The 15693-nt window shown below is 38.0% G+C and overlaps 1 protein-coding gene across 1 annotated transcript in view; it reads left to right on the forward strand.

Moving 5' to 3' along the window:
- Positions 1 to 397: 397 nt before the first annotated feature.
- The window catches only part of LOC139745239 (uncharacterized), a 62842-nt gene continuing 47546 nt past the window's right edge, over positions 398 to 15693 (forward strand). The window contains exons 1-5 of the mRNA XM_071655645.1: positions 398 to 659; positions 3852 to 5041; positions 8784 to 8906; positions 13354 to 13605; positions 15280 to 15407. Of these exons, the coding sequence (XP_071511746.1) occupies positions 4654 to 5041; positions 8784 to 8906; positions 13354 to 13605; positions 15280 to 15407 (891 nt within the window). The 5' untranslated portion in view covers positions 398 to 659; positions 3852 to 4653. The remainder of the gene's footprint in view (positions 660 to 3851; positions 5042 to 8783; positions 8907 to 13353; positions 13606 to 15279; positions 15408 to 15693) is intronic.

Here is a 15693-nt window from a genome sequence, read left to right on the forward strand (position 1 = left end):
AGCGATTCATATTTCTCAACTTCATCATGTTTGAACAGATATTTTGGATTATTTAAAAACTGGGTCAGGAAAAAAGATTTTTGCTGGCCTATGTTGACTAACTGCTCGTCATCACATGACAGTCACTGACAATACCAGTGAGGTGTGTTTTGTGATGGTTTTTTCTTTGCTCTTCAACCACTGTGTAAAGGTAGACGTGGTGAAACTGAGTTCTTTTACTAGGTACCCTGTTGAGTTTCTGTTCATTTTCACAGTCTAACAGACTCCCCCGAGTATCAGGAGTAGATTGAAAGTCCTGCAGAAAGGTTTCATTTTATATTGATGCATGTTTTGTTTTTTTGTTTTTTGACATTTTGCCAACATCTGTGTTTATCAGCCTTCCACTGACTTGAGCCCTCTTCCTCTTGCCAATCACTCCGGTGGGATTTCCAGTCCGTATCCTTTGTTCTATGCTCTACGCTTTTGCAAGCAATATAACCCTGATGAACGTAGTGTGGTGTGACCAGAGAATCTCTGGTTGCTCATCAGATACAGTAAGTGGTCACTAGCTCACTCCCCTCTGTCTTTGGGAAAGGACTCTGCCTTCCTTTTGTGTGCTTGTACCCATTGGGCTCACCGGAGGTCAGAGGTCATGCATGTCTTTTAGCTAGCCGTATCAGGTAATTTACAAGTTCATTGGAGGTTGCGAATCAGCTTCAAAATTTGATTTGCTGAATTCCAAGCATATCTATTTAGTCTCCATGTGCTTCAGATAGTAGTGTAAGAACACATCCATATCGTACAGTTCTTTGATTGCTCTATGGTATGTTTTGTGTTGTCCTTTGAACATCATTTGGAGTATCAAAGTGTGATGTCATAACCATTTGTCGTCATGGAAACTGGTTTTATACAACATACCTCACCTGGCCCGAATATCTATGAGCACTGTTGTTGCTAACGATGCTTGCAAATGGTTCCAACCCAAGCAGTATAACAAAAGACTGTGACATCATCACTTTGGTCCTCTAAACATCGTTATAAAGCGCTGTTCTGACGGTGGTGTTGTCACATACAGGGGTCGACATTAGTGATAGCCTGGTTGCCCAGAGCCACTAAATATTGGTGTTGGGCCACCAGATTTATCTTGTGGTGGCCCAATTCAGCACCTACATGTAATATTCAAAATGGATTGCTACTTTTGCTTTTATTTCGGGCAACTGCATATCTTTTTCAGGCAACCGGAATTTCAGATTTAAAGATTTTAGTGGCCTGAACAGACAAGAAAGTTACTGTCAAGCCCTGTCACATAGTATAAAAAGTCATGCGCTACACCAAGTACAGTTTCAATGTGATTCTGCAGCAATATATAGTCAAAGTTAAGGCTTGCAATCAAGAGTGTGCTGTGCACACATTAGTGGGGTCTGTGTGTTTTCCAAAGTGAAAACTGATGAAAAAGCTTTTGAAGAGCTTTCTTTTCATTCAGCTTTCTAAACCCAGGATTGCCTGCTTTCAAACCCTTAGTATTCTATGCTTTAAAGCATAATTTGTGTTTTTGTTTTGTTTTTATCTAAGTGACACTTTAGATAAAAAGTGTACTACTACTACACTTTAGATAAATTAACACTGTTGCAACATGTCTATTTGCTGGAACCAAGAAAACAGGATGATGTCATTTTATTTTTCAGGTTACAAAGAACGCTTGTTATTGCCCATTTCCAAAGCTGTTCATACATAGTAAAGCAGAATAGGGTAGGTAGTCATTATTCAGCATAGAGCAATTTGCCTGTACCAGCAACTTTAGTTACATTAATTGTAGGCAGAGTGTAACTTCCTCATGCAAACTAAGGTTAGGAAGAGTGGAACTCCATGATCATAAACGATATTCTAATTTTGTATAGAAACCCACCCTGTACATGAATGATGGAACAGACAACATGTTTCATTGCAGTTCTGTGGGTGGCCTTATTGATGAATTCAAACTCTGTCATCATTTTTCTTCAGATTTACAGTGTAGATGTACGATGTATTGTGATCAGACTTGGCAGTAATCATAGTTGCGGGTAAAGGAATATGGAGTTATTCATATTATAGAACAGGTAGTCCCTATTAGGGTTGTAAATGATTGCATATCATTATAGGCATTTTGGCCATTTTCCAGTACTTGTCGCTTGTACATATTAGCCAGTATTTGACACCATAGCTGCACCTCTGGGAGGGGATCTACTCATAGGGACGTGTGACTGCATTTGGAAATACCCTGTCCAGCCCTGGCTGTCTGATTGTGTCTCTTGCATAATTTGCTGAGTGCCGTACCAGGCTTGGCAGTAGGCCCTATTCATCAAAGAAGAAGTACCGGGTAATAATAATACATTGTGAGGGAGTACAGCCGCCTGGGGGATCCACGTGTGGGAATGTAGGGAGCTTCTGCCTTTACCATCAAAAGATGGTGCAATCAGCCATGTGCATTTTTAGTGAAATTTTTATCATTACTATTTATATCATTTTTTGGTGCACTTAAAACAGTAGTTCCTGTCATAAAAGGGATTAAACTTAGGTGAGTAAAAATTGCTCATGGGTGTTTTAAAGGGAAGGAATGATCTATACCTAGAGTTGTTGACACATAACGGTCAGGATCTGATCAAATATTGGGATCCATCTTTAGGGGATTTTTGTTCTTCGTCCTCTCAAGCAGGAGATCAGTGTGAGAGAGTGAGAAAGGGGATGATAAATGCTGATAAGTGTGGCTCATTTTGTCATCTTACCCATGTTTTAAATGCACTTCAATACCCACTATCAAAATGTATTTGCAAAAGCCTTTCGGATTGTGTTTCTTGAGTTATTGCCTTAAAATCATAAGAATGTCTATCAGGAGTCAGGAGGGAGGCCTTGTTACTGCGCAGCTCCATTTCGCAGTTTAACCCGAAAAGTAGAGATGTGTACCAGATTGGCAGTGGTCAACTCTGAGTTGTAAATGCATTTCAAAACAACTTTGCATTTATCATCTCCACAGAAACATGTTTCTGGCTCAAACACATTTGCGATCGCCCTTTTTTCGGCTTTTCAGAAAGGCATGTCTGACCCCATAATCAAAACAGCTTTGCATTTATCAACTGCCCAAATCTCCTAAAAAGTGTCTAGGAAGCCGTAATTTTACGCCAGGAGTGAGTTACATGTGTGTACTTACACACCCTGTATGTGGCTATACGTACACTTTTGTAAAGCGCTGTACTTCGCCAAGTTTCCCCGATTCTGCACGAGACGTCCTGAAAAAAGACATAAGATCTCTCCCCCTCCCCCCCCCCCTTTTCTGGACAAAGGAATGTGGTAGCCTTCCAGGGGAGGGGGTGTTTCATGAAGAATTTAAGTCAAACTTAAAAGTAAAGAGTAACCCCAAATTATGGTGTATGCTGTTGGTTTCACTTTTCAGTGTTATCTAATGTTTTCAGAATCCACTTCAAATTGTTATCAAAATTTACAGAAGAAAATCCTTTGTCCCATATTCTATTTTGTTATTAGTGCCTGTAAGAAAATAATCTCCAAAATGTTCTTTGTTATATGACAGGCAGAATATCATTGAAGTCACACACAGCACATCATAATTTTAAGTTGATCTTAAAATTTAAGGTCGACTTACAATTCTTCTTGAAATTCCGCCCAGATTTGTGAATTAGTTTGCCCAATGAGATGCATGTAACAAACCTGTATCTCCCTGAAAGCCCTTGGGAATCTCTAGGATTATGATGCGCGAATGTTGGCTGCCTTAAATTTATTGCTATAAAACATCTCTTGTAGTAGTTTCTCATTATACACTGTCATGTTTATAATGCAGGAATATTACACAAAGCTTCATTACTTTTTGTCTCACTTTACAGACTGACCGGTGTGGACAGCCAAGCATCATTGAGTGAAGCATTATCGTGTGGAGATCGTCACATCATGGCAGTTTTACAAGGCTTAGAGTAGCACGTCCCCAAAGGCTGAAATCATTGTTAGGACACTCTTAGTGGTGGTACTGTATCTTGGTGGAGTCCTGTAAAAACAAGGAACATTCCTATATTTCTTCATCCCTGACTCACCACTAAATGCTGAACTAAAATCTTGCCTCCTGCAAACTGAGCACAGTTTCTATACTTTCATATTTGTAGCAAAACAAAAGCGAAAATGTGCAGTTTTTAATCGTTGATTTCTTTTTTCCCCTCATCGAGTTGCTGATGATACAGATTTATGAATCACAAATGGCCAAGGAAGAACTTAGTGGGGCTACCTCTGTGAACATATTTTATTTATCTGGACTAGAGCATCTACTCTGTGCACAATATCCTATACTAAAGGGATGTTCGTGATTGAAAGGCAGCTTGAAAGTGGCATAAAAAGGGGAGAAAGGTTAATGTATCAAATAGTATTTGTTTGCTCATCTGCCATGTGCCTGGACTTTGCACAAGGCATTTTCTAAATTGTGCAATCTGCACGCTGAGGGGGAGAGAATCCGGTGTTTGCGTGGTAATCAGGCTGCTCAGGAACACCCCCGAGTCAGTTTCCTGGTTGTGGTTCAACCAAGAAGCAGCTTAAAGTCAACCTGCATGCTGGTGGGATGAAGCCCTGATTGGATACATCTGAGGCTCACTTCAGCCGTGTCTATTGCTGTGGCAGGAGAGGGACAAGGAGTTGGGCAAAATGTTTCGATGGCGCCGAAAGCGAGGCGCCAAGAGCCAGGCGGGCTTCAAGCCAGACCTGACTGAGGGCGCACTTCCACGGTCGATGTCCGTCGAATCCATGAGATCAACAATGAGCGATGGCTGTTTCGTCCAGGACCATGGGGAATCCAAAGACTACAGGATTGCGAACATTTTCTGGAGGGCCAAACTATCATGTCATTCTTTCTATGTGGGTGACCCCCTAGTGACCTTTGGTGACCTTTGGCCCAGCGATGGTCACCTGCAGGATCTGATATCGTGCTTTAAGGGCCCCGAGCTTCAGAACGCAGTGGTGACCTGCTGTCAGCTAGTCCTGCGATGTGGACCAACCAGGGTTCTACAGGAACTGCTGGACCAAACCATTGTCAGTAAGTCCTTGACATGGAGACAGTCTTTAGAGTGGCCTAGATAAACAAGCAGAGCAAACTTATGTACCAAAAATAACAGCTACAACACTGAGGTAGAAACAGGGGAAACTTGTCATTTGAAAGCTGTTTCAACCTGTGACCAGTCTGTGTAATAAACACATTATAACAGGTCTCATGTTGACAATGATCCACAGGACCTTCAGCTTTAACACAGTTCTTCCCTCATCACAGCTATTGTATAGTTAGTATTTTGAATAGCGATTTGAGTCTTTGGTAACATTTCATATTTCTCAAAATCTTTCGAACTATAAACGAATTAATTTGTCACTAAATTTGTGATACTTTTTTTTCAACAAAGCATTAAAGTAGACATAAAATTCTATCCCCATGCCATCCGTTGCTTAACAGTAAAGTTGAAATAAATCCATGTATCAAACAGCTTCCTTCAAGTAATTACAGGCAGTTTCTTCAAGTAATTTTAGGAAAGTTTTATACGCAGCTTGCAGTTGAGCCTGGATGAAAAAACAAACAAACAAACATATAATGCCAGCCTAATCTCTTTAAGAAGTAGTATCTATGAAAGTGAATGTTTTCTCCAGGTATTTTGGGGGTTTTACACAGTACTCCTTGTAATAGTTTTATCACTGTGATATAAAATCATCTTACTTGATACATTGTATATCAGTAGGGATGCCAGAGTTGTCGATAAAAAAGAAAGCCTGACATTTTAATTCCTGGACAAAATTATGCTGATGTGATGAGATTCACCCGATGAGATTTTATTTCTCAACTTATGAAATACATTTTAATGTCAAATGTTGAGTTTGATTTTTTTTTTAACATTATGAGGGTATCCCAATGTAACAGGGTTTTGATGAATAGTCTGTCCTGTTTGGCTGTGAAACCACACTCTTCCTTTTCCCCTTGAATACCTTGGAAGTGGTTTGACCAGCGATCTTTAATATTTGACAACGTATTGGAAGTTTATGCAACCTCATGAGACAAAATATACCTAATGTTTCACTTTCAGCTACAGTGCACTAATTCAGTAAGAAGTTTGTATTGAAAGGGCTTGTACATACAATCCAACATTTGAAACTAGCAATCCAAAAAGGCCATGAAATATTTTCCTTCAGAATAATTTTATGTGGTGCATTACTTGTGACTCTATAGACCAGTATTTAAAAACTGATTCAGCTGAAAGCTCTCCTTTCTCCAGAAACGGGGTTAATAGTGCCTGTAGTGTCGGGTCAGAGAATATATTATGTGTAATCTTACTTTCCTCAGTGCAAAGTCCATTGTATCGTGCATGCAGTTCATGAGAGTATGAAAGGCAATATAATTCAATATAGGACCCAATGTGTCAACTCCAGTTCTGCTACTGGCCATTGTGTGAGTGAGATTTTTTCTTTTTTCTTTAAACAGTGTATCCAAAGAAAAAAAACACACAAAAAAACTCATAAAAACTAGCTTTGTTTACAAGCCTCCCTGCTCTTCCTTAATTTCTATAGAAAGGTGGCAGAGTGGTAGTTTTGATATAATCTGTGATCATAATGGATGCTGGGTCTGTTCAGTCGTTAGAAGTAAAGCTCATCCAAATTTCTATTTTAGTATTCAGTTGTTTTATGTCTTCACCATGCCATTCAAAAGATCATTTAATTCATTACATGTTTTATTTTGGAACTCACTGGAGGTACATGTAATCTGTGGTTTTTGTGTTGGAAATGTTATCTTGTCATGGTTTCAGCTACGGTACCACTAGGTGTTTTTGTAATCATCAAACCTGTTTTAGTTTCAGGTCCTAATGACAACTACCTGTGGATAAAATACATAAACCAGCCTTAGGAGTGATCAAGTGGCTCTATGCCAAGTGAATGGGAAGTAAAGATACAGATACTGACCCAGCGAATATTATCATGCTACCTAAAATCCACCTGCTTAGATTATAAATGGAACAAACAAATTTTTAATGAAAATTTATTGGTCAAGAACTTTCCTCTATCATCTCAACATGACTTGATCCATTAGAAGCCTCAGAAATCAATTTTTTGAAAAGATCCCGCTTATTCCAGTGTGAATGTTCAGCATCACTTATGTATCTGAATAATTACTAAACTATCCCCTTTTATTCATTAAGCATTATTCAGATTGTGCTCAATGACATTCAAAATATGTGGCTCACCTTCCCCTTTGCTTCTTTAGCTGAATTTTCATTAATTTCTGACAGTGAAATTAGCAGGTACAGTGGACTCCTGTTATAACAAAGTCCTCAAGACCGGCAGTTTTCTTTCGTTATATCGAAATTTCATTATAACCAAACAAATAAACAAGGAAAAAACAGAGAGCGAATGATTTTGCGGCCTGAACTTTTACCATGTTCATTATAAATGGAGTGCACTGTATTCTTTTTCTTCTTGACCAAGTTTCCAAAAGCTGTAAAGTATTTTGCTCTGACCATGTCCATTGTAAGAAGATTTTTGACCCAACCAGTGGCTCACATTATTTTACACATAGATGTATTTACTACATGTAAATGTATTTCTTGAGAGAGGGTACAGAGTTTGTAGTGACTGGAACAATCACTCTTCACTTCTGTGGGAAAGGTTTATCCAGAGGTACATTTCATTTTATGTACATTATATAACTGAGAGATTTGTCTTTTTCAGACTTTCAATTCTGCTGTGCTATTTTGCATGACACGGCAGTAGTTGACATCCTGTTACTTTTCAAGTAAATATTATATAAACTACCTGGTACATGTATGTAATTTTATGTGTAAAGTACTTGTGACTTTAGAGGGAAAATACCAAACTTTCTCTTTCACCTTCATTGCTGACATCATCCCTTCTTTTAAAGTTGCCGGAATGACAAATTATTAATGATAGGTGAGTGTATGGTTTGTTTTGTATAAATATTTGAGAAAATTGCTTAGGGACAGGAACTGTAATTTTGCAGTGTCATACAGTTTTTATTGTAAAAAAGAAGAAGCAAAAACACACAAACAAACAAACAAACAAACAAACAGAAATATAGTGATGCAGAACCACATCCTTTCTTTTCTATGTTTGTTGTTGTTGTATGTATATTCATTATCAATAAGAAAGTATATTATTTGGGAAACCTCCCATCAGAACAGTAAAGCTGAGTATCACAGGGTCCTTATATCACCATGACGTGTCTTTAGTTCATAAATATGTATGTGCAAAGACCCAGGACAGCTTAAGTAATCTTTCTTTCTCTCTTTTTTCTTATTACTTCAAAGGGAAAATACCAAACTTTCTCTTTGACCTTCATTGCTGACATCATCTCTTCTCTAAACTTGCCAGGATTACTTTAGAACAGATTACCAATGGTAGTTGAGAGAGAGAAATTTACTTTGAATGATTCTGTAAGGCAAGAAATATTTGTGTCGTAAATTTTTTTTTACTTCGAGCCGATGGCCTTTTGTACATCATGAAATTGTGCACATTGCCCCTGGGATTCAATGCATGTAGTACAGTTGTATAATCAAGAACTTTTGTTTGCATTTTAATTTTGCAAATCTTGGCTCTTTCGAAATTTATGAAATTAAAATGCTAACGATAATTTCTAGTTTGGAAGGTAAGTACTGACAATTTAGCTCTTCTATCGGACTTGACAACCGCTTCTGAATATGCAATATGATGCATGTCATACTTTGCCAGCAGATCTCTTTGCTTCAGGCAAGCCATTGACTTTGCAATCCTTTCCTATTTCATAACAGATATTGACCAACGCCTGGAAGCAGGAATGGGACTATTGCACTACGCTTGCCTAGCTTGTAATGGAGAAGCCGTGTCTTTCCTCTGTTCCAGGGGTGCCAGCATCAAGCAACAGGACAAGTTTGGTGAGTGGAGTTATTCCCATGCTCAAAAGATGAGAAGAGTCTTTAGATTTAAACAGGAGTGTGTCTTAACCTTTTCTGTGTCAGGGACTTTGGACAGTGTGTACAAGGCTGTGGGGTTTTCCCTGCCAATCGGCACTCAAAGCACACATAGGATGGGGGGGGGGGGACTCAATGACATTTTTGCTGAGTTCTCAAATGGAGAATTTGATCTCAGTATCACCAATACCTAAGTGCAGCTCAGCGAGCATCATTTTAGATGCATTATGGGATAGCTCAGGGGACAAACTTGCAACCGGTTTTGGCTGCATATATACATTCAGGTCACGTTCCATCTAAAACCAGGGTGTTTTTTTGTTTTTGTTTTTTTGTTGAAGATTTCTGCCCTTTCCATCATGTGATCAGCAAATTGAAGCCTCACAGTAGCCAACCATGACTCTAGCAACTGCAGATTAGTAAACATTAGAAGTTTTTTAAAAACTTTTGTTGAACTTGATTCCAACAGAAGAAAATAGCAGCAACCAAAGAAAAGTAGATTGCATTAAATGAATCCATGCGTAGAAGCTTTGTGCACATTGGCAATACCAAGAAAAGAAAGAAGAAGAAAAAAAAGAGCCTTGTTCTTCCTTTTTTCCAAAAAGATAGAATGCTAAACATATTTCATTTTTTATTTGCGTAGGAGCCATGACTATCAAGTATATGTCCCTTCACAAGATGTGCCCTCTACCATAGTTTTTGTACTGTGTACAGGACATTTCATACAATTTATAATGAAGCATTGTGTTTGTATCAAAATACACCATGTTTTACATTGTTGCCATTTTCTCCCTTTTTCAAATTTAATTGGAAACATGAGAGGGTTTTAGATAAAAATAAATTCAAATATATCACTTACTGAAAATTGTAATGGCTGTGTAGGTAGATTTAAAGAATGAAGTGTCATGTAAGTGAAATGTGTGATGATCACTTGAAGAGGGTTTGTCAAGATTTGTAAGGTTTTAACCCGTTGAGGATGAGCTGAGTTTGCTACTGCATGCATTACCCGCAGACACCTGCCAGAGTATACTCGAGACATAGCCTCAGACGGGTTAAACTTTGTTTGCACATCATATTTGCATGCATCATTATCTGTGTGTTTTGTAAAGCACTTTGAACAGTAATTAAGTTTTTATGATTGAAATGTCCACCCGACATGTTTTTCTTAACCTTTTTAACTTAATGATATACACATAAACAACGTTTCACAACCCTGTAATGAGAAGTCCTTGATTCTTTCTTCTTGCTTGAATTTTGACAAAGATTACAAGAGGAAAGAGGACCAAAGGTACAAAGGTCTCCTTACTAGTTTCTGTCTTTCATCATGTCTGTAGCAGATAAGTGCCCTTGGCCCATTAGCGCTACTTACAAAACATCATTAGATAAACACAACCTTTTTGTATTCCTTTCAGTGATAAATGATTGGACTTGGTACAGATTCCCCTTCAGAAGCCTGTTCTGCCTCCTTTAATACATTACAATGTACATTCTTCGATTTTCCCCGTATTTTACCACATCTTCTCAAGTTGCAAATGGGCAAATATCTTTCTTTTCATGATTTCAAAAATTATCTATTCCCTTGATTAAGAAGGTTTACATGAATTGTTTAAAAAGAATACATTTGTATTATATATAAGTATGTTTATACATACTGTAGATTATTGGATTAATACAGCTGTTCTTTACATATTTCTGTTGCAGTGGAACATTCAAAGCACTCCGAGATCTTTATCATATTGCTCATTATACCAGAAACTAATTTCTAACCAGTGTATGATTATAGGCGTCTCCTGTGGTCTACAAATGTAAACAGTGTTTGTGATACAGTATCATAAGTCCTTTGTATGTTTTATTTTTGTGTTGTTTACTCAGAGAGATAACTCACTTTGACTTGCAATTAAGCAATGTTTATAAACAAGACAGGATAATCACTGCCTGTAGAGTGTTGCGATTGTTTAAAATGTCAAAGTCTTGATTTAAAGAACATCGTCCCACTTCTAGGGCACATATACTCCAGGTACAGCCTCTTGTACATACTCCATGCCTGGCTAAACACCTATTGTAACCCTGTCACCCAGCCATTAAAGAATAATAATTTTGTTAAACAGCAAGGTGGGGCACAATAGAGGAAGTAACATGCAGGCCCATTAGTGACTGTGTGTGTAATTTGTATATCAAACCTACCATGTAGTGGACAATTTGAAATTGTGAAGACTATTATCCATCAAGGGTTAGGTGCATTTCCAAGATTTGGTATTGAATATGCAGGGTATCTGCATAACATACATAAACTTTTGTGATTAGAAATTGTTTTCTCCTAGCTGCTATCAAAATACATGTATGCAGATTCAAATGGAAAATCTTTCACAACACACATGCACACAAAGATATTCAAGTAAACTCGTAAGATTAGTGCAGTTTAACTGTCAGTTAAGATTATGCCTGGAGATATATCCCTTTGTTGTTGATTATTTTTAAATGAAGAAACTACTCAGTTTTTTTTCTTTAAACCAAAACATTGAAGTATTTGTTAATTGCCTGTAGCCATAAAATTGTAGCTACTTCATTTGTTACTTATTAAAGACATCAAACATTTTTGCGTGTTTGTATTCCGGTTTTGCAATCTTTGATTTAGGCAACATGCCAGCTGTTTTTGTAATTTTGCGTAACAGCAAAGTTAGCCATAGAACACAGCTTCTCTTTTTCACAGTGTAAACAAAGTTGTATTGTATGCAGGTTTAATATTTCATTTGAATTTCATAGTTTCTCCTGAGATATTTAATCTTTTCCTAGAAGCACCATTAATGATTGTCATTAATGATTTGTTAGAATTAGAAGCTTCATGTTTTATGTGGTATTGTTCCATATTATGTACATTGATATACGTGTAGCTCTATCTCTTGATTAGAAGCAAAGGTTGTAAATCTCACAGATTATATACACGCAGTGGAGGCGTGAAAAAATAGCTTAATATCTTTTGATTTCTGGGAATTGGCACTTTAGATGTGTCTTCATCAGCCCAAAGTTCAAACTAGCAGGATATTTTGCAGTCTGGAAAAATAGCCCGATATTGTGAATGTGCATCTTCATCAGCTCTAAACAGCCTGCTTGGGGAAATTTGCCCGAAATTTGACGTATGCATACTTTGCATCACTCTTTAGTTCAAAAGTGGATTTCCCTGTGCAAATATTCCATATCAGTGTACATGTATGTATGACACACAACAGACTGGTAAGGACACAAGTTGAGTGCAGTATATAGGGTATCAAAAGTAACAAGCTCGATCGACTCAAGTTCGTCGCTTCGATCTCGATCATGTACACAGTACATGTAATGAGCTTTCAGGTCTATTTTCTACCATTCTGTTGGCACATTAGTGTGCAAATCCTATCAACATTAACAGTTAACGGGACACCATATCTGTGATAAGTACACGGGGGCTTCGCTGGGAAGCGAAATGAAGGGAACAGTTCGAAACATCTGTTGCTTATAGCTGCACAAGCCAGTTTCCCCGGAATGTACGGTGCAGTGGGATTGAGAAATTTTTGGGCTGATAGAGACGCACACGAATTAGCGCGCTAGTTCACGAATTAGTGTGCTATTTCCCAAACTAACCGAAGATTTCGGGGAAAATTTTCACAATCAAATAGAGTGCTATTTGCGTCCTTCACTACACAAATAGTGCGCTATTTTGACATAGGGCTAGTTTCATAACCGCAAAATAGTGCGCTATTTTGAAACTTGAGACTGATGAAGACACGCCTAATGTTCTCCATAGAACTTCAACCAAATAAAGATAGGAATCAAGAGAGTTGCTGGAGTACAAAGACATTGCAGGTTTCTGTTGTTTGTAGCAAAGTGTTCCATAATGTGGTTATGATGGTACATGTATTACTGAGGCAGCTCACTTAAATCACAAATTCACATGCTCTTTCCTTACCTTGTCAGATTTTTGGAATAAATTTTGTAGATAGCTTGTGTCTATCAGAATTAACTATTTAAATTCACATTATCTTTTATACAAAAGCTGTAGCTACATTGCCAACACAGCTTGTAGGAAATCAGTGTGGTTTTCTGCCATATTATGAGACGATAGAATAGCAAAAACTAGTAGGACATGAGATACCCCCCTCCATCAAACGATCTTTTTCTAGTATTATACGAATAAACAGAGACTGATGGACCAAATACTGATCAAGATACATATTGTATCATGAGGGAATTGCATACCATAGCACAAATTTATATCTCATCCCTTCTCTTTTTTTCCCCCAAACCAATAAATTTGACTAATTTGTGGCTTTTTATAGATGATTTTGATCAATTTATTACAGAGATTATTATCTTGTCATTGATTTGAAAAGATGAAATCAGGCCAGTTGCATCAACTTTCTGCATGAATTGTTCATGTCAGGTCGCACCCCCGAACAACTCTGTTTCTGCTCCAAGACAAGGCGATGCTTGCCGACGCGCTACCAAGGCAACTCGTTCAGGAAGAAGCAGCCGAGCTCCTTCCACGACAAGAAGGTCATCTTTGAGCTGGTGAAGCAACCCGACAAGTTCAACGACCTCCAGATCCAAATCCAGACCATGGACTTTGACATCAACCACGACCGGGACAGGGACCAAGATGGAAACCTCTTGCTCCACGCAGCCGTCAAGGAAGGTGGGTTGAGGAGCTGTCGGGAAAACAAGAGATTTAGCACAATTCATACAAATTTATTCCTTGACTATAAACAGACCTTCTCTCACACTGTGGTGAAAAAATATTACCACCTGTGCTCATTTGCTTGAGATGAGACACAAGGTTATGATCAACACAGACAAAAGTAGTGTGTTTCCGCGATGTTGATCAGTTTATTTTGTCTCCATTTAACACGAGATAAACATGTGATGCGTGTATAATGAAAATAAAAAAGTCTGTTCTCTAGACTAACCAGGCGTGCAATCATATGATTTCCTCAATAACTTCCTTTGTTTGTTTATCATAAAAATAATGCACCTTGTGTAGCTGTAAACTTAATTCGAGAATCATTATACCCTATTGCGTGTTTGCTGTATGCATGTATGAATATAAATCAGAACCTAGTATTTACATGTACAAAATTAATGCAGGCTCACTGATGATTATTGTATAATATGCCTTTCTTGCAACCATGTGTTCATCTTTTAATCCAATCAATACTATTATAATACTTCAACATTGTTTCAGTGTTATGAAATGACCTCTGTAACTCATCTACAATTTAACCTTTTGTTACCATGCATGTGGTTTCAATAAAGACTATTTTATTTGTCTATCAATCGAAGAGAAACGTGGCAGATTATAAATTATATCATGTCACATATGAAGGGGTGTGGCAACCTGGGATGTGATTTATGTTGTGTGATTATGGAAGACTACTTTCTACAAAAAGCTTTTTACCAGAAGGAAAGCTGCTAATCTCTGACATCATTGTCTGAGTAATGAAATTGTGTTGAAAGAGGATTTGACAGTTAGGACATAAATCAAAACAGTTTCAACCAATGGACTTCTGTCCACCCATACCCAAGTCTCAATTGTTAAGCACCAATTGATGGCTGAAATGTCAACGTGCAAGCTGCATGAGACACAAGTGTCACAGAGTGTCATACAGAAGAGAAGCAGTGGTTTACCTAGGCTCCTGGAACATGCGTAGAAAGCTGTGATCAGATGGCATAATTTTTGACAGTGCTTCATCAAGCTCGTATGAGACCGTTCAGCTCAAACCCTTCCCCCCCAAAAAAAACAAAAACAAAAACAAAAAAAAATCACAGATTAGGATTCTGTGTAGTGGATATGTCATTTGGGTAGAAGGACGGAATTTGTCGTACCTGGGAGAGTGACCTTTTCTTTACCTACTGTTCAACCTTGGTAGCTCAAAACAAAACTGAAATCCAGACATAAAAAGTTTTTCTGGACCACATTTTTTCAGACAGATGCTGCTTGGATAAAAAAATGTTGTCATTGCTCCTGTGCAGCACTCGAGTGACACTAATCTTTAATTCTTCTTTTCTCCCTTGTCTATAAAACTATGTCTACTAACTCTCTCTGACTTCAGTCACTTTTTGAATGGGTTAGGCTGTTTCCAGTTCTATCAAATTACCATCATTTTTTTTTTTTAGCTTACAGCTTACTCTTTTTATATGTAGAACAATGGACATTTATTTTGGCCTACTTCTTGTGGCTTTTGAGCTGGGCCGTTTCATATTCAGTAAGCCCTTTCCTTCTACTATGATGAATTGTAAAGTATTTGCAGTATTAGGAAATGATATCCTACATTTGTACCAGGATCTGACCTTGATGTCTGTTTCTCTATAGGTCTGTCCCAGCTAGCCCTAGTCCTGAACTTAGTCCAAGTGCACGGAGCCAACGTAGAGTCAACAAACAGGAAAGGAATGACGCCTCTGTGTATTGCAGCCCAGCGTGGCCTGGATTCTATGGTGGAGGTAAAAAGGTCATCCAATGATGCTGTGATTATTGTGATGGTAGTCTGCATTAGTCAGGGCCTGCTTTTAAGACTTTGATCTCAATGACAGTTTCTCTCTCTGAGGAGAATTCTAATTATATTGTCGCCAGGAATGTCTAAAATATATTTGAAAGATTCTATTTGAACTGAGATTACAGATATACTACCAAATTGTTACAAATACCAGCTCCAATTTTGTATAGTCCATCCACTAAACCACCTTGTTCCATGCTAATGACTATGCCAGTGACTGCCTCAGATATTAT

The sequence above is a fragment of the Diadema antillarum genome, unplaced genomic scaffold (genome assembly GCF_040938485.1).
Source record: "Diadema antillarum isolate AM-2024a unplaced genomic scaffold, OU_Dant_1.0 seq00001244_RagTag, whole genome shotgun sequence".
NCBI lineage: Eukaryota > Metazoa > Echinodermata > Echinoidea > Diadematoida > Diadematidae > Diadema > Diadema antillarum.